We start from the raw sequence: 26,066 nt of genomic DNA, 5'->3' as shown, positions 1-26,066 counted from the left end.
CGCCTCATTTTCCCGCCTCAATCTCTCCTCCCCTGTGGGTTAATTATGATGTGTGTGGAGGGCAGGGTCTGGTTTGTTTTCTGTTATCTCCAGGGGATTTCTAATGTGACAGAGATGTGCCACTCTGTACTCTAATGGGCTGGTGAAGCTTTAGTTATGCCTGGAGCGTTCGCTGCACTGTATCTAATGATGAAAACAGGCTTTGTGTGGTCTTCTGGTAAGCCTGAAGATTCCCTCCCTGGAGAACATATCAGCCGGGCTTCTACCAGCTGTAGACGGGGAGAGAACACTCGCTGCACTTTAACTAAAAGTAATCCAAAATTAAGGGGAGTTTCTTCTGACGGCGTCAGAAATCTGGAGCCTGGAGCTTTTGTCTATAGTCTTACGTTCATTTTAGTTGTAAGATTGTCGAGTTTCTAACATCATTCTTGCAAATTTGATGAAATAAAAAGAGTCAGTGAATCCTTGAGCACATTTGCCTGTATGGCAGTAGGGCATTATTCCTCATAAACTTTATGACTTTCAGATGAAATCTATGCACAGGGCTGACTAAAGATGAAGCCTGCTTGTCTGACGGTGTTTCAAGAAGCATCTTATTGCCACAGTTGGTGATACATCTTCCTTGCTTTCTCTGGAGCAGCGGCCCTCTACGTCAGTGGAGCTGTTACTCTGCTGCACCAAGGTCCCAGCATCAATATACAGAATGACTGCTATGTGCATGCTGTCAGAGCTGTGCGTGTTTTGTCTCGGTTAGGTTGATCTTGAGATGTTTTTCTCGCTGTAAACTGTGACATTGGCTGCGTTTACATGGGAAGTTTAATTCCTCTTTAATTCAGAATTAAACCTAAATCCGATTTAAAATGAGTAAAAATGACCATGTAAACACCTAATGAAAATGGCCATTCTGAATTAAACTTAAAGGAGCTTGAGGCAAGAATAAGAAATGAGACTCATTAGCGCCACGACGACCGTCGGGGGTACTGCAGCCAACAGCGAAGCCGGCACGGGAGAACGCGCATGCAGCGTCATGTGACGTCACATCCGCAGGACAGCGCGGGAAATTCGGGCCCAGAATTGCAGCACATTTTGCAGCAGACAGCCTGTTCAAGGCAACGGAGAGATACACTAGAGGGCTCATTCTTTTTGGTTTGGAACGCTTCATCTGACATTATTACTAGAAAACTTAAAACGTATACGCATTTTTTTCCTAAATCCTGCCTCAAGCTCCTTTAATTCCGATTTTAAAATCGAAATAGAATAATTCTGCGATCATGTATACACTCATTCCTCATTAAATTAATTCCGGTCTTTCTGCGCTGCTCGTTCCCTCGCCCGTCTCCATGACGCTTACATTCTGCGCTGGGCTGGTTTTCCTAACAAAGTTTCAAGATGCAGCACGCAGTAAACGGTGGTCAAGAGCAGAGACCATTTATTTAATAAATAGCTTGGAGGACCTGGAAATAATTAAAAGAACAGATGGCAGGAAACATAGAAATTGTGAGCTTTTCAAAGTTGTAGCGGCTAAGTTTGTTTTTCTTCCGGTAGACGTAACTTCCGGTCCGCCCCCTATCCAATCAGAACCTTCCCAACCCCCAGACCTTAAGAGGAATTGGATAAAGCCGATCAAACGTGTTTTCCGTGTAAACCTCAATTCAGAATTACTATTTCCATCTAAACTCGAAGGAAATAGTTTAATTCGGAATTATCATATCATGTAACCGTGGCCAATGGGTTGTGCTTCATTGTCATCAGCTTCTTGTCTCTGGCCTGGATTTTTTCTTTTATATGCGCTTACATTTTTGGCATAACCATCCTTGCAAGGTAAGCAGGAAAATGTGCCACTATCACAACAGAAACAGTAGCAAAAACAACAACAACAACAACAAAAATCCTACACATATAGAATATTCATGAAATTATCAATAATGGAAAAGTGCTAGGCAGAGGAATAAAAGCCAAACAGACTCCTTATTGTGTTTTGTCTTTCTGGGAATGCAAAAACAAGAATAGAAGCTACTCTATTCACTATCGCTGCACCAGCTGTGAAAGCGTATGCCTTTTTCCCCCATTCCCATCGAATGTTTTTAAATTACTGTGTTTTCCTCAAGGAGCTGAACTTGACCCACTTGAATGAAAACTTTGCTTTTAAGAGTCTTGGGTGGATTTGGAGGCAGCGGAGGAGGAGACGGCGGGATGAGATGTGAGGGGACTGCGAGGTGAGGCGAGGTGTGCAGAATATACGGGAGTGAGATTTGAGGATCAGGGCGTAGCGCGGCCTGTGTGGGGGGAATAGGTAAGCAGGGGGCTCCCATCCCCCGCTGTGAGCTGCGACCCCGTAAACGCTCACCCCCACACCCACGGGAACCACAGATTGCGGGCTGTGATAGAAAGGAGAAATGGTGGAGAGGGAAGAAGATTGAGAGGAGGGAGAACGATTTATCCCGTGTTATCGCAAGAGAGGAGAACTGCTTGACCCCCTGCTGTGAGTTAGATTGTCCTATGTGGATGGATGGCTTCTTCTCAAAAAGTATCCTCAGGTGTTTATCTTTATATGAATGTTGTGTATTGTATCAAATATAAATGTGATTTTTTTCCCCAAACTTTTTTTTTTTTTTTTTATCCCTGATTTTTTCCCATTTCATCACACGGTGCTCCTACCTAAGTCAGTCCCGGGCATTTCCATCCTCTACCAACCCCCGGAGGGCACTGCACTGAGCTCAGGTCTCCTCCTTAACCTGAGGAGTGAGCAGGCCGCATCTTTTCACCAGACAGGGTGGGGTTTCTTGGGCACAACCACGAAGCGCGTGGAAGGATCACGCTCTCTGGGTGGGTTTGCCTCTTGTCGGGTGGGGGTTGTGGACCTGGAGGGCGTGGACCTCTTGGCTCCGTGATCGGCCTTTGACGGGTGGCTGATGCTCGGCTGGGTCCTGGTCCGTCGCCGTGGGTTTCCTGGCTGCCTCCTCCCATGGTCATGGGGGCTCGCAGGTAGGGAGGGGGCGGGGCTTGCTGGCGGTCTGGTCTCTCGGGTGGCGTGGTTGTGCCGTCGTAGCGCGTGGAAGGAGCATGTTATTCCGGCCAGATCCTCCCCACCCCCGCTGAGGCCCCAGTTGGCCAGAGGGGGCATGTAAGAGGGGACTGTGTGCATGTTTTTGTGAGGGTAGCTCACATTGCTACCCACGCAAGCGAGGAGAGAACATGCAAACTCCACACAGAAAGATCCTTTCTCCAACCCCACCCAGGGTGTGGGTGCTGAAGTCATGGGGGAACTAACACGCACTTCAGCGCCCACAGCGTCCCCGGCGGGAATCGAACCCAGGACCTTCTTGATGTGAGACGGCTGCACTACCAGCTGCACCATGGTGCCCCCTTTCCCCAAACTTTTTTACACAGATGCAGTTAATTAAAGGAGCTTGAGGCTCCTTTTAAGAAATGAGACTCTCTAGCGCCACCCTTCACCACGACGGCCGTCGGGGGTACTGCAGCCAACAGTGAAGCCGGCACGGGAGAACGGGGAGAACGCGCATGCAGCGTCATGTGACGTCACATCCGCAGGACAGCGCGGGAAATTCGGGCCCGAATTGCAGCACATTTTGCAGCACACAGCCTGTTCAAGGCAACGGAGAGATACACTAGAGGGCTCATTCGTTTTGGTTTGGAACGCTTCATCTGACATTATTACTAGAAAACTTAAAACGTATACTAATTTTTTTCATAAATCCTGCCTCAAGCTCCTTTAAGTTTACGTCACCAAATTACAGCAAATGTTTTTACTTATCATTCACTCTTTTATTGACTACGTTTCCATGCAGTGGAACTCTTTTCTAACCGGAATATTAGCAATAACCCGGTTTTGCACGGCCATGTAAACACAAATAACCCCTTTGAATAACTGGAATTTGCTCATATTCCGGTTTTTAAAAACCTGAATATGAGCCCTGGGTTACTCCTTTTCTAACCCGAATATTTGGTCATGTAAACGCCAAACGGAATATCCCCATCAAAAGGAACAGGAATTTGTTTTCTGTGCATGTTCTTTTCGCAAAGAATCTTGGTCTTGTGACTCCAGGAAGTTCTTCTAAACACGGAGAAACCAAGACCAGGAGGAGACTAATCACTTCATAAATGTAATGAAGGATATGAACATTTCTGCATTTGTAGACGGTAGAAAGTACCGGGATAGAAGATTTACAAGAAGGTGAGCGAAAAGTTGCGCGAAGCAGGATTTGTATGAACGCCAGACCAGATCAAGCTCCGCTGGAAAACGCTGAAAAAGGTGAACTACAGGGCCGAGAAACAAAACGGTACCAGTGGGTCCGATTATCTGCCGTGCTGCTGTTATTGTTGGTGTTTTGGATTTGGATACAGGAAGAAGAAGCGGAAATGACGGGAATTGCGTCATCACGTTCTCCGTGCATCGCTGGTTTGATCCAGATATCCCAAATGATTAATTACCATGTATACAGGGATAACCCTGTTTCCTCACGCATGGAAAAAGATTATTCCCAATGTTTCAGTAACCGGAATATTGACCTTAACCCGAATTTTGACTGCATGTAAACGTAGTCAGTGTCTCACGGTGGGTGGGGACAAACCCCAAAAAGAACTCCATCAAAGTGAAGTCTCATCCAGTTTCTTAGTACTTTTATCATCCCCAGTGCATCTCTGGAAAGTCGCTTCAACTTTTCTGTTTACACAATAATTGCAAGTTTTTTGTGCTTTGATAGATGATGCTTTCACTGACTTTGAAGCTCTCACTCAATCACAAACTCCAGTCAGGAGACACGGAGGTGTGGGGAAGGAAAATAAGTAGGTGGTTGACCCTGCTGTGTATGTGGGAGTTGATGAGCCAAACTCCCCAGTGATATACGCCGTGTGATGAACTCAGCGGCCTAAAGATGGAATCGTCTGTAGAACAATATGAAAGAGAAAACTTACAGGACTGTCTCAGAAAATGTGAATATTGTGATAAAGTCCTTTTATTTTATGTAATGCAAAAATGTCATACATTTTGGATTCATTAAAAATCAACTGAAATATTGCAAGCCTTTTATTATTTTAATATTGCTGATCATGGCTTACAGCTTAAGAAAACTCAAATATCCTATCTCAAAAAATTAGAATATTCTGGGAATCTTAATCTTAAACTGTAAACCATAATCAGCAATATTAAAATAATAAAAGGCTTGAAATATTTCAGTTGATTTGTAATGAATCCAGAATGTATGACATTTTTGTTTTTTTAATTGCATTACAGAAAATAAAGGACTTTATTACAATATTCTAATTTTCTGAAACAGTCCTGTATGGAAGAACCCATCCGGTTGCATCAAAACAGAAAAACAAAATGTTAGAGAACTAGTTTTGGAGTATGAATTTCTCTCCTTGCAGATAAAAAAATCAAATAAAGAGCAAAGAGCTATGAGCTGCTTACCTACTAATGCAGAGCCAGAAAAAATGCACCAGTCCTTTGTAGCCTAATGTTTTTTGGATTATTGCAAATTGTTATACATATCATTGCCCTTAACTTTTTTCTGCTTTCTTCTCCATCTGCTCTCTCTTTTTCCTTGCTCTTCCACACAGAGTCCAGTGTGTTCTTCCCTGAGCAGATGTATTCAGTAGAGGAGGATGCTGGGGAGCTATTCATCCCAGTACACCGCAGCGGAGACGTTAGCCAGGAGCTCATGGTGGTTTGCTACACACAACAGGGTAATGGATCAGAATTTGTCCTCCTTTTCTGCCATGTCTCTCTCATTTCATCCAGGGATTTTGGGTGTAGATTTTTAAAAAAGGAATATAATTCTCAAAGATGGTGCAGGGATGGGTTCTCAAAACTCTCCTCATTAAAACAAGTAGAACATCTGACTTTATGCAGTGATTCAAGGTCAAACCTAAAGTAGAAATTTCAGTTTAATACATTTTTACAGAAATAAATACATATTTTTTGCTGAAAAGTTGATGTTCAGCTTCCTCAATATTTTCAAATTCTGATTATTTAAGATTTTACACCAAATTTAGTTCCTAATTAAAATGAAAACAGCTAAATGGGGAAAATTGTGGATGCAGCTGTTTGCTGAAACATTTAAGACTCAGGTATGTAATGAATATCAGCTGCATTCAAATTAAAGCCCTTTTTAAGGCTCTTAATTCTGTCTATTCAGCTGTGGTGTAAATGTTGAATACAGAATATAAATGTTGAATATAAATGAATGCTTGAGACTTTGAACCTGTAGAAGGTATAAATGATATTGCGTGATATTGCACTGCCTCCTCGTGTTTTACAGATGATTTTGTTCACGTCCGATTACAAGCTTTTCTAAGGATTCTCTCTGGGATATTTTAGTCTCATCATTCTTGTGCAAGTTAATGCTTTATAAATATGTCCCAAGAACACTGCTCCAGGGCTGGACTGTCTTTTTAACAGAGTTTTTGTACATCTAATGTAGTCTCTGTATTTTATTTCCATGAACGGAAGTAGGTTGGAACAGCTCAAAACAATGTGCAGGTAAAAGAATTCAAGAACCAATCAATAATTTTTATTGTCACGATGCAGACATAATGACATTTTGTTCAGGATGCACAAAAAGACACAGGCACAAGTATAACATATCTAAATCAATACAAAAATAGAATAAAAATAGTCAAAGTAAATAAAGTTCAGATCTGTGGAAGGTATTAGGGCCAGGCAGGAGAAAAATAAAAATAATATTTTAGAGGAGGAAGATTTTTTTTTCATTACACACTTCGAGAAAAAGTCGAAATGTCGGGAAAAAATTCGAAATGTTGAGAAAAAAGGTGAAATTTTGACTTTATTCACAAAATTTCAACTTTTTTCTTGAAATTGTATTTCAACATTAACGTCGACATTTCGCCTTTTTTCTCGAACTTGAATTTCAACATTAACCTCGACATTTCAACTTTTCTCTCGACATTTCGACTTGTTTCTCGAAGTGCACAATAAAAAAAAATCTTCCCCTCTCAAATATTTTTTCTCCTGCATGGCCCTAATTCTCTTCCATACAGATCAGTCTATGGGTGGGTGGGTAGATGGTGTGATGGATTTTACAGCTCTGGGGGAAGAAACTGTGTCTCAGTCTGTTTGTGTGGGTTTTGATGCTCCCGTACCTTTTATATCCGGACGGAACCGGCACCAACAGTTGGTGCCCTGCATGGGGGGGGTCTGTGTCTCTAAGACTGCTCCTCCTTTGGACCCGATTGTCGGATATTGAGTCCAGATGTGGGAGAGGAGTCCCCACATTCCCCTGTCCCCTTCACTGACAAATGCACTTCTGGTAGAAGAAAAAAATTAAATGCCTTTCCAAATCCAAGTAAAAACCCACCACTTTCAACAAGAAAACGTACCTGCCAACGTTGTGCCATATTCAATAGTTTATTGTTTCTATTAACTGCCCCCGAGTTGTTCTAAATTAACTCTGAATTGTCTGAATGGGTTCCTAATCAACTTGAGGTTGTTTGCATGCTTAATTGATGGATATGTAATGAAGAAATTGCCTGAACCTGAGCTTCAAAAGCTCCTGAGTGATTTATCCTGTTATATTTGAGCCCTTGAAAATGAAAGAGCTGTTTAATGTGAAATCCATCAAATTAGTTAAGCATTTGGGCCCATCTTTATCATATAACAGCAACTAAATAGGTTTTGCTAAACAGCTTAAATGGATAGTGCTAGTGTATGAATAACTGCATGAGTAAGAGAAACTTTTAAACTGAAGCTCATCCCATAATCAGTAAAACAGCACATGTGCAGATGTCATGATGCCATTTCAAATCTATTTGATCTTCTGGATATTGTTCATTCATTTCTCCTGAAACTCCTCATAGATGTGTGCGATCCTTTCTGGTTCTTCTCCAGGTTCTGCCACAGGGACTCTCCCCACCACCGTTCTCTCGTACTCGGACTTCATCTCGCGTCCAGAGGAGCACGGCAGCCTCCTTCACTTTGACCCGGGGGAGAGGGAAAAGCTGTGTCGAGTCGTCGTCATTGACGACTCGCTGTACGAAGCGGAAGAGAGCTTCAATTTGACCCTGTCCCTGCCTGTCGGGGGGCGCGTGAGCAAGCACTATCCCACCACTAAGGTCAACATCTTAGAAGATATTGATGACGGTAAGCAATGCAGATGATTAGCTACGTTTGTCACCAGCCATATTAACCTCTCCATCAAGACAACATCAGGCATCTTGCTTGTCTGGTTCTATTCAGTTACAGCATCGTTGGAACTAAGGATATACCTTTCTTGAAAGTTAGATATGAGGTTGTTTTTTTTTGTTTTTTTTTTACTTTGTCTGCATATATATTAATGGTTAATACCATGTTGGTAAAAACTTGAGGCATATATATATGCATTTTTAATATATAGTATATATCATATATTTTAATAACTATATATATATATATATATATATATATATATATATATATATATATATATATATATATATATATATATATATATATATATATATATATAAAATGTATTTATTTATTTATTATTTTCTTTTTTTTTTTACGTGCCCAATAGACTGGTGCCTCTGCTCAAAGTTTTGCTAAATGCCAGGCGATAGATTGTCAGGGTAAAAGTCATATTTGCCAATGCTGGATTAGATAAGATAGATTATTGTTGCTTGACATTTATTACCTCCAGCTCATGTAGATATGCTCTATTTGGTCCATTCCCATGTATTGTGTACATAAAGTCAGTCAGAAAAGCTCAGTGCTGCAAGCTACAGCAAAGTTTGGTCTTCTAATTAAAAAGTGACAAAAACAACAACAAACGCCAACTATGACATAGGCTGCATGCAGACCGGCTACAAAGAAACATAGATCAAGCTCAAGTTCAACACCGAGGACAAAAGCCGCCATACAGGATTAAAAAACATCTCTACATATATACCGGTATATATATTTATTTAAGAACTGTAGCAGGAAGTGATTCTCTCAGGCAGCATAAATCCACTGAGGGATAGAGTAAAGATACATATATATATTACAACACAATCACAGCACAGATAATCCTGTGTGGAGACACTTGGTAATGGTGTTCTGTCTAAGACCTGCCTGCATGTTAAACTCTGCGATTATGAGCTGCACTGTCTCCGGGGCAGCTTTACACCACCGGCACCGGGGGTCCGGCCCGCTGCCGTAGACCTGGCCTTTATTGCTCTTGTGCTCCGGGCCTGTTCTTGTGCTGCCATGATTACGCTGCAAAAACAGCACCTCTAGAAATAAGCCTAATTTTCCTGAATCTAGTCAAAACTCTTTTATTTTAAACAAACGTATCTATGCCAATGGGCTAACAAAAATGTATTGACTAGAATTGTTGAACTTGGTAAAATTAGTCTAAAATAGCCTTCTAATTTTTTAAAAACAAGGTGTTTTTACTTTCTTAGAAATGAGTCTTTACAGTGTCTCCATGCTGTCTCTCAGACGAGCCTTTTTTCTAGCCACTCGTAGGTCTTTGATTTCATCCGCTTCTTCAGTCTTGCTGGGTGTACATGTCGTGCAGGCACTTTTGTCTCTGTTACAGTTCCTCCTCTTTTGGTGATATTTTCATCAACTTTGACAAAAAGAGGGGGTTGAATCCTGGTCCAGGAAAGCCTCCATAGACCCGGCTCTGGCATATGGGTCTGTATCGACGTCACTTCCCCACTGCACCAGCCCCCTTACTCGCACTGAGTGGCAAAAACAGCTGCAACTAGTGGAGAAGACGGGATAACAGCTGATTATCGGCTTAAATCAAAGGCAGTTGGACTTGACAGTGACCCGTACAGTTACCCCAAGAACCAGTGGTCCATGGACATCAATATTTGGTACAGTTACCAAGAACCAGTGGTCCATGGACATTAATATTTGGTACAGTTACCAAGAACCAGTGGTCCATGGACATTAATATTTGGCCACAAATCCAGTTTCCTGATATTTATATGTACTTAATTTCTACGCCGGGGAAATACACGAAGCAAAGCTTGAAGGCTTACAAAAGTCTTGACGCTTGGTCCGACTTCAAGGCAGGATTTGTTGGCGAAATTGATGATGAGGACACCGAACTTTATGATTTTACCGTTTAATGTTAGCTACCCAAAAATCCAACATTACCTGATACAAAATGGGAACCGCAAATCCACGTTTCGGTGCCTGGAATCCAGTTGTTTCTGCAAGTTGCAGCGATCCATTTGTCTCTCTTAAGCTTATTTTTCAGCAGTCTGTAAAACGATAACTCAGATTTCCTGCTAAATCTATGAGTACAGTCGATCGCTCAAACTGAAAGTTTACGCTGCCACTCAGTCGTTCTGCGACTCAGTCTTTCTGACACTCAGTGGGTGTAACCCGCTGTGAAGTTGCATCTGTGACGTCATGCACATTCCCTCTATACATGAGTAAGAGACATATATGTTAATTAAGGTAGGGTGGCTCAGGTCTCGTCCAGCAACGCATCAGATGTTTGAGGACCAGGACATGCTGATGAAAAGCTGTAATAATAGGACAAAGGCTTGAATTCACATCATTGGAGCCACAGAGATATTCTTTTTGAAGTTATATCCTCCTGCATACTGAGGTTGTTTTTAAGCCCCATACATCTACTTAATACTGTCTGTCCCACATGTAGTATATATAGTGTAACTGTAAATGTTTCCACTGGTTATGATGCTCTAGAAGTATAAACCCAAATCTGCTTTCTATTTTAGTGTTCTTCCGCAGAAACTGACCTCATTTTTTGTAGTATACTGTGACAGGAAAGTGGATTCTATATTTAGATGTCATACAATGTGAAAAAAGAAGAAATAAAACTATACAGGAAAGACAAAGAAAAGGCCTGGCTTCTGGAGTAACAGGAGGACAGCTCTTTCTAAAGCTTTTATTTATAACCCTGTTTTCAAAAAATACCTGCAATGCTGACTGAAAAGAGAAAAGAAAAGCAGATTGCAAAGTTTTGCGAATCTCATAAATCATGGAATAAATTGAAATAGTAAAGGTGATATGCCAGAAGCTGAAACTGAGTGTTATTGTTCTGTTAAAATATATGCATGTTTCTGATTTTGAAACAGGGCACCGCGTTACATCACCTGTTCTTTTAATAACACTGCAAGAGTTTCATAACTGACGAAACTGGTTTCCTCTAGTTTGGAAATTAATAATGTTACTACTCTGGGTTAATAGAGGCTAATAATCAGCTGCTCCACAGTTCAGGGGCTCATTTGTCATAAAACATATTTTGACCAAGCACTTTAAGGGGCTCTCTTTGGGTTATGGTAACATGGGAGCTCACAGAATGAAAATAAACCTTTTATAGGCCTTTTCTCTGGTTGTGTTTACATCTCAAGTAGAATTGATAGAGTGAAGCAGCAGAAAGCTTTATGTTACTCTGTAGCTGTTATATTATATGAATGATAAGGGCCGGGTTTCCCAGATCCAACCTCTCTTAAGGACTTAAGAGAGGTTCAAAGAAGGTTTCAACTAAGAGAGAACCCTAAGATACGGGTGTTTCCCAGATGACTTCTTAACACTGTTCTTTAGTTTCGCTCTTTTAGAAGCTCTTTGGAGGAGCTGTCCGGTTCTGAAACGAATCAATCGATGCCAGGCAAATCGATCACCGATCACTATCAACGCATTTTCACATGCAGCACTGCTACCTAACGCACTAATTCCCTGCTGCCTGTGCGTTATAATGAAAGATTAAGATGATAAATATAATTCAATGACCCTTTTTCATGATGAAAACAAGACTGCAACTAAATAAGAAGTAGTCTTGGTAGAGAATAATGAGGAAATGTATTGTTTTTACTTTTTAAATTCAGTCACGCAATTACCGCTACCAAACGGTGCGTTACTCCGTTATTTCTGCAGCTACAGTGAAGCTTTTTTTCCCCACACGCGGAGACTGGAGGAAACGTAGTGTGTGTGCGTTCAAAAACATGACGGTCATGGCGAGCCAAGAAAAGGCGAGTTTCGCAACGTGGAATTACAGCAATCCCTGGTTTTTCGCAGGTGTTATGTTCCAAAAAGAACCCGTGATAAGTGAAATTCTTTTTACAATTATAGAGGGCTTCAAATTGCAGAGATCATCCCCGCCTCGCACGTATTCCACTGCTCTTCTGAGCTGCTGCATCCCGACTCGCACTGTAGCGTCTTTTTCTCCTAAACCCCGCGGTGCAGGTGTGTTTTTTCAAGAGAAGAAAATAGTTATGGGTCGTTGTCTTCGCTCTTTTTTCTTCTGGGCAAAAAGATTCTTATAAACCGACATGCCACCATTGGTTATTATTATATTTGAGGACTGTAATGAACGATTCATCAAAGAGTCCCGTTCTTGAGCTGCTGCTGAAGCTCATTGGCCGTTCTCAGCTTGTTGCTAAGCAACCAACGTTATTGATACAGGAAGTGAAGAAGCGGGGAGACTGTTTAGAATGCAGAACACGATGCACAATGTAAATCCATACAGGACCTGCTGAAATGAAGGCTAGAGGGGCATGAAATGGGAGCATTTAAAATAATGTTTTTATTTAAAGTAACTAAAAAGTTACTTTTCATAGTAACGCATTACTTTTTGGTCTAAGTAGCTGAGTTACTGAGTTACCTTTTAATGAAGTAACTAGTAATGGTAACTAGTTACTATTTTTCAGTAACTAGCACAACATGGTGGAGTCACGCAGCGCTGCTCCTCAATGCACTAATTCCCTGTCATCACACATGTGGGCTAGGGCTCGGGCTCGGGCAGGAGGATCGGTGTCACGGCTGCCTGGACAGCCCGGTCCGACAGCACGTCCAGGGGATTGAAGTGCTGACACACCAATGCGTTCATAAAAACAGTTCTGCTTCGCGCACGGTGACGCGGTTGATTTGCAGCGAGAACATGCTGTATAGCAGCCAAATTATCAAATAAATGATATTCATGATGATCGTTTTATTTGTGCGTAATGCATAAAACATATACAGGAACACACTTGTTATTCCTTATTTTTCTTTTTTTCCCTTTGCTGTCACCAATGAATGCTAAACAATATAAATCTAAAGTATAAAATAGATAAAAATTTGTGCGGGGTGTATTGTTTTAATATCTCATTGCTTGGTGTGATATGGATTTGCCTGACGCGGCTGGATCTGTGAGTCTTTGTTCACTAAGATGGTTGAAAAGACTGGGTCAGCAGCATCTTTCATTTCCTTCTTAATGAAAGAGATACTTAAGCTAAGAGCAACTCTGGGAAACGCAATTTTCTTTCACAGGCTCCTTAAGAAGGTTTGAAAGAAGTCTTTCGCTGTTAAGAGCTACTTAACTGATCTGGGAAACCCGGCCAAGATCAGTTGTTTCCAAGCCTATGTTTTCAAGTCATATTATAATGGCAGGTTCAGTGTCCAATAACCAAGCGCTTATGTTGCCTGATCATTGTACAGCAACATCCTTTTAAACAATTGTCATACAGCTGCATCACAAATGGTTTGCCTGTACTGCAAATACAAAACAGAGGAACTTCCTACAACAGTTATGAGACAATAACAATGAATCTGTTGTTTTCAGCTCTGGATTGCAGGCAGGCAAAGTTCAGTTCAGGGTCTCCTATTGGAGGTGCTGTAGTTTGTGCAGAATGTGGTTTGGCATATTCTTCCAAAAATAATTGAAAAAAAAAATTAATGATAAAGAGGTAATCTACATGTATATTGTAGCAACTGTCAATGCAAAACATGAATATGCCGTACGGTATTATTAATGCACTAACCTGTGCTAATGTGTGCCATGGCATCATGAATGCTGGTTTGTGAACTGGTGCTGATAATGATGAAAATGCTCCCTCCCTTTTAGCCTGCAGAATGGCACATGTATAATTTACAAAAAAAAACACTTGTCGTAATACCAATTAGGTCTGATTGAAGATAAGTGTTTTTCTGGGTCTTGTTTATTTTCTCTTTTGAGTTTTAGCTCATTTTTCTTTGTTGCATCAGATATTGGTTTTCTAAAGTTTTCTGTAGCTTATTGTAAGTGAACTCTTAATACATGAGCTCGGCTCTTGATATCCTACAATTAGACCCTCCAGAAAAACGCGGGCTAAAATCCTTGATTTTGCGGGCTAAAATCCTTGATTCCGCGGGCTAAAATCATTGATTTTGCGGGCTAAAATCATTGATTATGCGATTAAATGTGCGGGTTTTTTATGTGCTTTTATGCGATGAAATTGCGGAATATGCTGGAAGTTGTGGAATATGCGGGAACTCGTGGTTGCAAAATATGCGAAATATGCAGGAAGTTGCGGATTCGGCGCTGAGCTCTTCCCTCTTAAATTCAGCAGGTTGTCTCGTCTGATCTGAGGTCGTAAGAGAAAAAAAAAAGGAGAGCGCAGGTGGAGAGGAGAGGGGCGGGGGCGGCCCGGAGGCCGGCCGTCTCTCTCCCTCCAGCCCGCGGCTCAGTGCTCGGGTGATTGCCGGGCGCACCGGCGCGTCGAGGGGGACGAGACAGAGCTCCGTCACCCCACGCGTCCGCCAAGCTCCCCCAAGTGGATGGGAACGTGTGTCCGCCTCCGCGGGCCCTCGCAGGCGCAGTGGTGCGCAGTCAGCGCGGATCCCGAGTCCCCCGGCAACCGCGCCCCCCGCGCTGGACGGAGACGGCTCTCTTTTTCCTCTCACCCCCGCGGGTGAGAGCTGCTGTTTGGGGGGTGGCGGTTTCTGCGAGGGGTGCGGAGGTCCCCGGGCGGGTCCCGCACGTCGCGACCGGGGGTCCCGACGTGTCACTCACAACACTCCCCCCTTTTTCCAAACTTTATGCGAAAATGCGGCGATGATGCGGTGAAATCAAGCGAGCCCCGCATAATTCGCATATTCAGCGCGGACATATGCAATATTAACCCCAGTAAAAGTGATTTTTCTGCACCAGACATTGAAATCCACGGAAGGTCTGTAAATCCACGGACAGCCGTGAAATCCGCGAAAAATTCCGCGATCACGGAATCGCGGATTCCTGGAGGGTCTATACAATGCAGCCTCTTGTATTAAAAAAAACTGCATTATTTGTATTCTTGGTAATGTTACACCAAGGAATTTTTTGTTTTTTTTAGCTGTGGTAACGAATCATTACCACAAACTTGTAAAATTGCACTGTGTCTGTACTTGAATGCCAGTTGACGAAATTATTTACGTGTAACAGCAGAGGCATGGGAATCAAGATGGTGGCTGGTGCAGACGCAGGGGCTCGTAGGTCTAGTGTTTCTACGTTTTGGTTTATCCATCCATTTTCTTCCGCTCATCCGTTCTGGGTCGCGGGGGCAGCAGTCTTAGCAGAGATGCCCAGACTTCCCTCACCCCAGACACTTCCTCCAGCTTTCCCGAGGGCAGTCTGAGACGTTCCCAGGCCAGCCGAGACATATGGTGTAGAGGGCTGCATTGGGATTGGGTCCCCGCGGGACCCAACACAAATCTGGCGGGAGCAGGCGGTTTGAACTTTGCTGTGGGCGGCTAAAAAAAATACCTCGGGATCGGGATGTAGTCTAGCGACAAGATGGAAATCAATGACGTGGAAATGAACCTCAAACAAGGTCTTTACAAAACAAAGACAAAGCAAGGCAAGTAGGATATTTGGAGAAACTGCATTTAGTGTCTGTGGAGCATTTTGGAAGAGAGACACGGGATTGGGCAGCATTCTCTTCCTCCACAGCATTGTAATGGCCAAGTGATTCATTTGTTAAGTTAATTTGTTTCATTTGTTAACTTTGTTTATTTTATGTTATTTATTAGTGTTACAGTATTTGAGCCACTAACAGCTACTCTCATTGCTATAACCTCAATCACATAACTAATGCATGCGCGAAATAGCTTGTGTGATGACAATGATGGATTTGCATCTAACTTTCAGTCAGGTGACCTATGAACTGTCAATTATCCATGAAGTTCCACAATGATGATGTTAACATTAAATCAGATGGATTTGTCTGGGACATTTCTCTTGCGGGACGGGAGAAGACACCAAATCAATGCAAAAAATCTATTCTAAATCTATTATTGTGCAGGCATGAATTCTCAGAGTTTTGTGGGAGCGGGCGGGAGTGGAACACACACGTTGCGGGCAATAATGGTCAGAAATTCAGCGGAAGCAGGATGAAGAAAACAGTCCCGCGCAGGTCTCTAATATGCCCTTGTTTCTTTTCAATACCCAGATCAGAAGTACACTGTAGGCAGGTTGGAGCGAAGCTGCTGTGACGTTTGTAGCCTTGAGCAGACATGGACTGAGAAAGCTCCTGTTATATTATTTAATTCCTCGTGGCCCCATCTAGCTCTCTCTGGATATTTTCCTCAGCCACCAGGTTTAAGAAGGTCTCCATGTCGGGATTTGACCACAAAACAGATTTCTGCGCTGCCATTGTTCTTCGAAAAAAATGAACAAGAAGCCGCAAGTCGCACTTGAAATAATGTCACATCCTGACTCAGACATCTGATTGGCCAACCGCCTGACTAATCAGTGGCATGTAGTGTGATGATGTCAAATGTAGCCCGACTCAGCCGCTTAGAACCTCGGCAGAGTAGTAACAGAAAAGTATCTACTCAGCATAGGCGTCAAACCGAGTAGAAGGGTGTCGAGTCGGGCTGAGTAGGTACTAGTGGAAAAGTGCCATTAGTCTCAAAAAATGAATTTCTGAAAATGACTAATGAATTATTGTAACTGTATTCTTAAACACATTGATTCAAATGGATGAACTTCCAAATTAACATATAGTATTAGCTCTGTCACTGACTCTGAACTCTAGCTGTTACTGTATCTACTTTCTTAAGGATGTGACACTAGGTTTCCCTAATTCATCATAGGTCAGGATACATCTTGGTCGACGTGTTCTCGTAGGACGTCTCGCCCTTTCAACATCAGCTTCATTCTGGTTCAGGAACTTCTGACTCTGAGTCTGAACTCATCTTCTGCTCCTGAATATCCCCTGTGTGTTGTAACTCCTCTGTTTGACCATAATCACGTGTGATACTATTTTCATCTTGTGGCTGGCTTCTTTCTTCATGAATGAGTTTCTCAGCCTGGTTTTCTCTGCTCGGGTGTTTTCCGTCTATGGCCTTGAATACAGGAGTGTGAGGATTATGGTGCATGTTTTCCCTCTGTCTTGGCTCCCATATTGTGTTTTCCTCCACACTTGAACCCTGAGTCTTGAACTTGAGCCTTTCCTTTTGCTTTTGTGTGATTTTCCTTTCAAGCATTCTGTCCTTATTTAGGTGCCTGGTAGCCTGTGCGTCACCAAGGTAAGGACAAGGCAATAGAAGGTTTCAGGTGTAGAGTTCTCTCTCTACCTTCTCCGTCCAGAGGTTTTACAACATACACTGGACCACTTGTTCCTCTTCTTTCTTTGGCTACATGTACTTTGTTTTCGCAGTAAGCACGTATCTTTCCTGGTCCTCTTCTTTTCAGATAGGTTCTGGATCAATACATGGTCTTCAGGTTCAAGAACAGAACTCCATTTTCTCTGGTTGTAGTGTTTTTGTCCTCTCCCACCAGCTTTCCTCATGTTTTCCTGTGCAATGTTATAAGCTTCCCGCATTGACTCTTGCCATTTCTCGGCATATTCGGCATGACACTCTGGACTTGGCCAGCCCAACACACGGCCAAAGTTCGGGGGGCCGCCCTCGGGGCCGGGCAGACCGGCGAGACAGTTCAGGGGGTCGCCCTCGGGGCCGGGCCGAACGGCGAGACAGTTCAGGAGGCCGTCCTCGAGGCCTAGGCTTGGGCCTTGGCGTGGACCTTGGCCTGGGCTGTGGCTTGGGACTTGCACTTGGCAGTGGCGTGGGACTTGGACTTGGCAGTGGCGTGGGACTTGGACTTGACTGTGGCGTGGGACTTGAACTTGACTGTGGCGTGGAACTTGAACTTGGCAGTGGCGTGGGACTTGGACTTGGCTGTGGCGTGGGACTTGGACTTGTCTGTGGTGTGGGACTTGGACTTGGCTGTGGCGTGGGACTTGGACTTGGCTGTGGCGTGGGACTTGGACTTGGACTTGGCTGTGGCGTGGGACTTGGACTTGTCTGTGGTGTGGGACTTGGATTTGGCTGTGGCGTGGGACTTGGACTTGGCTGTGGCGTGGGACTTGGACTTGGACTTGGCTGTGGCCTGGGGACTTGGACTTGGCTGTGGCGTGGGACTTGGACTTGACTGTGGCGTGGGACTTGAACTTGGCAGTGGCGTGGGACTTGGACTTGGCTGTGGCGTGGGACTTGGACTTGGCTGTGGCGTGGGACTGGGACTTGGCTGTGGCGTGGGACTTGGACTTGGCTGTGGCGTGGGACTTGGACTTGACTGTGGCGTGGGACTTGGACTTGAATGTGGCGTGGGACTTGGACTTGACTGTGGCGTGGGACTTGAACTTGACTGTGGCGTGGGACTTGGACTTGGCTGTGGCGTGGGACTTGGACTTGTCTGTGGTGTGGGACTTGGACTTGGCTGTGGCGTGGGACTTGGACTTGGCTGTGGCGTGGGACTTAGACTTGGACTTGTCTGTGGTGTGGGACTTGGATTTGGCTGTGGCGTGGGACTTGGACTTGGCTGTGGCGTGGGACTTGGACTTGGACTTGGCTGTGGCGTGGGGACTTGGACTTGGCTGTGGCGTGGGACTTGAACTTGACTGTGGCGTGGGACTTGAACTTGGCAGTGGCGTGGGACTTGGACTTGGCTGTGGCGTGGGACTTGGACTTGTCTGTGGTGTGGGACTTGGATTTGGCTGTGGCGTGGGACTTGGACTTGGCTGTGGCGTGGGACTTAGACTTGGACTTGTCTGTGGTGTGGGACTTGGATTTGGCTGTGGCGTGGGACTTGGACTTGGCTGTGGCGTGGGACTTGGACTTGGACTTGGCTGTGGCGTGGGGACTTGGACTTGGCTGTGGCGTGGGACTTGAACTTGGCTGTGGCGTGGGACTGGGACTTGGCTGTGGCGTGGGACTGGGACTTGGCTGTGGCCAAGTAGTTGTTTTTCAGGTTTGCTTCCATTACACTTTTCCTCTGTTGTTTCCTGACATGGCTTCCGACCACCATTTTCATTTTCTGGCTCAGCTGCTGCATCTGGGGCTCTTACCTCAGTATTCTTAAATAACATGCACATAACCAGCCAAGTATATTTCTGTTCAGTATCAATCTTTATTTCTATAGCGCTTTTTGCAGATAGAATCACAAAGTGCTTTACAATAAAATGCAGAATAAACTAAAATGAAATTGGTTCAAACAGAGTGTGATAGCTGCTTTATCTTCACTGGGTAGCTGCACTACTTGCTGCTTTATCTGCAGTCCAGCAGGCCACGGTGCGTTTTCATTCGGCTCCAGTACCACATACTGCTTCTTTAATATGTTCTTGTTGAGTGTTCCACAGATCGCATCTTGTGTTTTGGAATGATAACATCCTGTCTTCTGAGCCTTGCTGTCCTACACTCTGAATGGCTTTTCTGCTTTTTCAGTACTGAATATACTGCTCTTGCCTTTTTATGTTCGACATCCAGTGCTGATCCAAGGCTGTTCACAAATTTGATAGCTACTGTTCTATCAGAAGTCATGTTAGTCTGTGCTAACTCTTCAATGACATTGAATCCTATTATTGGTTTTGCAAGTGGGTTGGTGCACACCTGTATAGGTACCACCGTCCTTATTTGATGGCAGGCTAAACTTCACTCCTATCCAACCCTCATAAGGCATATCTGTCACATTTACAGCAGAAAGGTCCAATATATATATGAATAAATAATCTGGCAAGTGTATTTTTCCCCAGTCTATATCAACAATAGACACTTGACCAAAAATCCTTAGTTCACGATGTATGGCTGGCGTTAAATTGAAAATATAATGATGATAATAAAATGTGTCAGTTTTAGCATTTGATAGAGTAAATTGTCTTTGCACTTTCATTTGAGGTGTATTTGCATTTTCAGTTTTGAAATGATTGGCAAATTGTTGGATTCTGCTTTAATTTATATTTAACATAATGATCCAACCTTTTTTAAATGGCATAATAATGTATTTAGTATACAGGATTCTCATTAACCATTTTGATCTGCTGGGGGGTTTAAATAAAAGCTGATTGCATCTGGTTGTCTCAATATTGCATCACATAGTAACTTAATCAACTATAGAAGATCATTAATACAAAGTTAAGCGTGTATACTCCTATATCCAAGTTAAAAATAAATGAAGTCTTATTGCTCATACTTGATGTTTTTCCTTTCAGAAGACTCTCAGTCTTACTACTTAGTGGGTCTTTCAATCATTTATGAATTGAATGTGTGAGGGAGGACTCATGCTGCAAAACTGGGAATGAATAAAACTTACAACTCAGAGCTTATTTAAAAATACAAGCAAGTGTGCCACATTAACTGAGCGTACGCGCCTGGAAACGTCTGGGGGCTGGTTATTAAGAAACTGGTAAGTTAGTTGTTCAAAGACATCAGTCATGGTGCTTAGTTCAAAGGTATGAAAAAAGGTGTGTAAAAGGCCAATTTCAGATGGATCAAGATCTTATTGGAGCCTATAATGAGTAACACAGAAGCATAGCAGTCGCTGGCTATAAATGATGAGATGGGAAATGTCAAATGCGATCGGAAATGTCACAGGGAAATGGAAAGAAAATAGAAGATGATCTTTCCAGATGGAACTCTCTTCCCATTTCACTCATAGGAAGAATTGTCACCATCAAAATTATGTTTTTTTAACCGAAAATAAACTATTTTTTTTCAATGATACCATCCAAACCCCCTCCTTCTTGGTTTAAGTCACTGGATTCATATGTGTCAAAATTCTTGTGGAAGAATAAAACACCACGTATTAGCTTCAAGACATTACAAAAACCCAAAGAATGTGGAGGCTTAGACTTGCATAACTTCCAGTATTACTTCTTAGTTAATAAATTACAGTATATTTTAAAATGGTGTAAAAATCATTCTTTAGATAGTCAATGGCTGGACTGAGAGCAAGTGTTTTGCAATGATCTGGAAATCTCAGATTTACCATTTATTAGTCAAAGCATTAAACATCATAAATGTTTCAAAAGCATTAATAGCAGCTCAACTCTGACAGCCTGGTGGGAATTCCTTAAAGTAGCTAAAGTCTCACTTTTCCCATGTGACCGCACACCCATATGGAACAACCCAGACATCCTGAAAAATAATAAAAAAGATGGTAAATTTTGCTCAATGGAGAGACCAAAGAATACGGTATCTACAGCATGTAATCATAAGTGGACAGTTTGCACCTTTTAATACACTCACTGTTCAATATGGAATTAGCAGAAACACATTTTTAGAGTACCAACAACTTAAGTCCATAATAAATAAAAAATATAAACTCAACCAATTGGACCTACAACTTCCCGCTAAGATAATAGAGTTATTGAACCTAAGCACCCCAAAGTTGCTATCGAAGCTCTACAGGTTAGAGTCCAAAATAGACAACTCAGTCTCTCTTCCGATCTCAAAATGGGAGGCGGTGCTCACAGTGTACAGAGAACACCCCTGATAATTATATGCATGCTTTATGGTTTTGTACACCGGTACGGAAGTTCTGGACGGAGATTTGTGAGAATTTATCCACATGGATCAACTAGAGAATTCCAGTGTGCCCCACTATAAGCATATTAGGTCACTTGGGAGATATTCACATGGAACCTAACTTGGTACACTTGGTTCTCACTGCCTTATGTATCGCAAAAAAAACCATTCTAATGAATTGGAAACAAAAATCCAACTTATCTATTAATATATATATACACAGTATATTAATAAGATAAATATATGTGACATATTAAAAAACCATTCATATGTATGCAGACAAAAAAAAGAAAAAGGAAATGTCAAAGGGACATGTCTGGATTCCCAAACTATGAATAGTAAAGTACGTGGCACCTGTGTTGATTTTTCTAACCATAGCTATGTAATTTGAATGTCAAACACAGACGTAATAAGGGACAAAATATAAGCTCTTTCACATATCAATACGTAAATATAAAAAACATTTAAAAAAAAAAAACAAGTATCCCCCAATGTCACTACTACATGTTATCTTCAGAGATCAGTTTAGATAAACTGTCATCTTTAGCTTCCGAGAGAATAATATTCCATGTGACAGAGCTTTAATATCTAAACTTGTCATTCACCTTTCAGTCTGCTTCCCATTATTATAAATGCCAAAGAAAATATGTAAGCAAATGGTACAAAAGTATGACATTTCTGCACTTGTATCCCTGCTGTGTGACTTTATCTAGCTCCAACAAGTAAATGATGGGATTCAAACGCAAAAGTAAACGGTGAGAAAAGCACTGTCATGCAAAGGTCAGCCTTATTTTGTCCCTCCTCTCAGGTCAAAGTTAAGTATACAGCTCTCCTTACATCTGTTTCTTACGGAAGAGTATTAGGGCCATGCAGGAGAAAAAATATTTGAGAGGGGAAGATTTTTTTTATTGTGCAATTCGAGAAAAAAGTCGAAATGTTGAAAAGAAAAGTCGAAATGTCGAGATTAATTTTGAAATACAATTTCAAGAATAAAGTCAAAATTTCGCCTTTTTTCTAAGCATTTCAACTTTATTCACAAAATTGTATTTCAAAATTTTTCTCGACATTTCGACTTTTTGGAAATTGTAATTCAACAGGCCGCTCGGTGGCACAGTGGGTTAAGCAGCGGCTCATATACTGAGGCTACAGTCCTCCTCCTGCAGCGGTCGCAGGTTCGAACCCCGGCCTGCGCACCTTTGCTGCATGTCGTCCCCATTCTCTCTCTCTACCCCTTTCCAGTCTGCATCTTCAATAAAGGGCCTCTAGAGCCCAAAAAAATCTTTAAGAAATTGTAATTCAACATTAATCTCGACATTTCATCTTTTTTCTCGAAATTGTACTTAAACATTTTTCTCGACATTTCGACTTTTTTCTCGCAATTGTACTTCAACATTTTTCTCTGCTTTTTGAGTTTTTCTCATTAAAGATTCTAATCAAAATTAAAAACAACAATTTTCATTGTAATTTAGCTTCTGAATTTGGTGTATCTCATGTATGCTGTGTTTGAAGCCTTATTTTCAGCCTTTGTCTGCAGACTTGACATCCATCATGTGTGGCATTTGTGCAGCTCTTTGTCATCATGCGGATGGCTCTGGTCACGGGGACCTCGTTGTTGTCAGCGACTCATACTCTTCTCCTAGGTCCTTGCTGTCTTCATCATTCTTATCAACTTGTGCGTCCTCCATCAACTCTTCATCACTGTGACATTTGAAGTCCTGTGAGGGCAACATCAAAGAACTGAGTATCACACGTATTGCTGGATGCGATAGCAGCTCAGCCTCCGGTCACATTGGTTCTCACCACCCAACGTTGTCGCTGAAGTGTTTGATCACAGCTGCCCTTATCACCTAGACTGAGAGTTTTTTTTTACTGTTTTGGTTCAGATATACTCAGGATCTTTCCCATGCAATGTGGAAGTCAACAGCACAGACTGGCTGTCATATCGATGAGTGACTGCCAGCCGCTGATGCTCATGCTCCTATCCCTTCTTTTTGTCGCTGCCTGTCTCCAGGCAGCTTTCGAAGTTTTGGGACTTGGCTCTTCATAAACCTTCCAGCTGAAATAGAAATAGTTAAAAATAGAGTGCAGCACATCCTGTGAAGTATCTGCTCTTCACTCCAAACAAGCACCAGTCTTTGGACGTCAAATGTATTCTTCCCTGTGTACACTTGAGCAGGCATTTGTGTGTATAGTAGTGGTCATAGCACCGGCAGCTGGACTTTCACTTTAATGCATGAAGCCATAGATTTTCTTTGTCCCTTGCGTTAACACATTTCTTTTGTGATTGTCATGCTCAAAGGTCAGCCTTATTTTGTCTCTCCACTCAGGTCAAAGTTAAGTATGCAGCTCTCCTTACATCTGTTTTTTTTTCTGTATTAGGGCCGTGCAGAGAAAAGATATTTGAGAGGGGGAGATTTTTTTTTTACTGTGCACTTCGAGAAAAAAGTTTAAATGTCGAGAAAAAAGTAGAAATATCGAGAATAATGTTGAAATACAATTTTGATAAAAAAGTAAAATGTTGAGATTAATGTTGAAATACAATTTCAAGAATAAAGTTGAAATTTCTTCTTTTTTCTCAACATTTCGACTTTTTTCTCAAAGTGCATAATGAAAAAAAAAATCTTCCTCCTTTGAAATATTATTTTTATTTTTCTCCTGCCTGCCCTAATACTCTTCCGTACATTTCTCTACACCCTCTGAATATTTTATATTATATATAATAGGTCATGAAATCCTTAAATTCTTTGCTATTATGTGTTAGTATCCATCATAGTTTATCATACATTTGCCCGTTTAGGTTTTATCAAAGATTGTTGAACATCTCCAGATCTTTACTTCTCAACTGAAATTGTTTTTTTCTTAAAGTAAAATAACACTATATGTCAACCTGCGTTAGTGTTTTTTCAGTTAGATAGAGTTCAGGGTTAATTGCTTTCCAAATGACTGCATTCTGCGTTTATAGAGATTTTATTAAGGTTTTCTAGGTTTTCCTTATTTAAAAACGAAGTCTTGAAAACCTTGAATTGAATTTCCTGAAAAAATGTTTATTCCTCATTTGATCCCTTGTAGGTGTGAATTTTTACCCCTAAGCATCAACATTTACCCTTGAGTTCCAAAGCAGTGTTTAAACAGATTTGTAAGGTTTTGATGGGGCTGCATTCCTGCTGGGGCAGACGTACCGCCTCAGAGGACAGCTGAGAATGCTCTGGAAACTGTATTTTAAGTCACGCTAACACAAATGGTTACAGACACCCACACATTAGTAATTATCATAATTTGTTTTTACACCTTCCCCAGCCCTCACGCACACACCAGACTGCGAAGACAGAGCCGGTGCCCCAGAGGGGAGAAGGGATCTGTCATTCATCACTCACCCCTCAGCTGCCTCTCATGGTGTTGAGTCAGGCCCTGTCGAGATATGTGTAAATGCAGACTTATCTATATATATATATGTGCAGGGGTGCACACAAGCCGGTACTCGAGGGCTAGTCTACTGCATGTTTTAGATGTTTCCCTGTCTTCAACACACCTGATTCTAATCACTGGTCGTCATCAACATGTCATCAAGGTTTACACAACTCTGTTGGTGACACAGCCTTGTCTATCAGGGTTGTGTTGAGGCAGAAACATCTAAAACGTGCAGTAGACTGGCCCTCGAATACCAGCTTGTGTGCACCCCTGTATATGTGTGTGTGTATATATATATATATATATATATATATATATATATATATATATATATATATATATATATATATATATATATATATATATATATATATATATATATATATGCTATTAGCGATTAAAAACTTCTTGCAATTAATGAATTAAGATCTGTAATAAGATCTGTAATTAATTTAATTATTCACTTTATAATCGCACCTACATTATTACTGAGAAAAGGCCTCAACTTGACGTGTTTTCTTTTAAATTCATTACATTATTGTGGCAGATTGAACGATTGATATATACAGTAACAAAAAAAGTAGCTTTATAGTATTTTTTATTAACAAATTGAACAGATGCAGTCCTAAACATTTACATCCACTTGGCAAGAACATTCTCCATCCTCTCTGTCGCAGACGTGAGCATGTGCGGTGCTCTCCTCCAGTCTAGATTGGGGAAGAGCGTTGCTGTGGTAACATCGTTGCTGTGGTAACATCGTTGCTGTGGTAACATCGTTGCTGTGGTAACATTTTGCCGTGGTAACACCGTTGCTGTGGTAACACCGTTGCTGTGGTAACATCGTTGCTGTGGTAACATCGTTGCTGTGGTAACACCGTTGCTGTGGTAACATCTTGACGTGGTAACATCGTTGCTGTGGTAACATTGTTGCTGTGGTAACATTGTTGCCGTGGTAACATCGTTGCTGTGGTAACACTGTTGCTGTGGTAACACCGTTGCTGTGGTAACATCGTTGCTGTGGTAACACCGTTGCTGTGGTAACACCGTTGCTGTGGTAACACCGTTGCTGTGGTAACATCTTGCCATGGTAACACCGTTGCTGTGGTAACACGTTGCTGTGGTAACATCTTGCCGTGGTAACATCGTTGCTGTGGTA

The 26,066-nt window shown here is 42.0% G+C and overlaps 1 protein-coding gene across 1 annotated transcript in view; it reads left to right on the top strand.

The window, feature by feature from the left end:
- Window positions 1–26,066, top strand: part of LOC133460186 (FRAS1-related extracellular matrix protein 2-like) — a 122,774-nt gene that overhangs the window by 62,447 nt on the left and 34,261 nt on the right. Inside the window, exons 5-6 of the mRNA XM_061740755.1 lie at window positions 5,581–5,706; window positions 7,868–8,119. Coding sequence (XP_061596739.1) covers window positions 5,581–5,706; window positions 7,868–8,119 — 378 coding nt within the window. The remainder of the gene's footprint in view (window positions 1–5,580; window positions 5,707–7,867; window positions 8,120–26,066) is intronic.

Source organism: Cololabis saira, chromosome 14 (assembly GCF_033807715.1).
Source record: "Cololabis saira isolate AMF1-May2022 chromosome 14, fColSai1.1, whole genome shotgun sequence".
Classification (NCBI taxonomy): domain Eukaryota; kingdom Metazoa; phylum Chordata; class Actinopteri; order Beloniformes; family Belonidae; genus Cololabis; species Cololabis saira.
The sequence above is the reverse complement of the archived record's forward strand: the minus strand, read 5'-3'. Positions and strand labels throughout refer to the sequence as shown.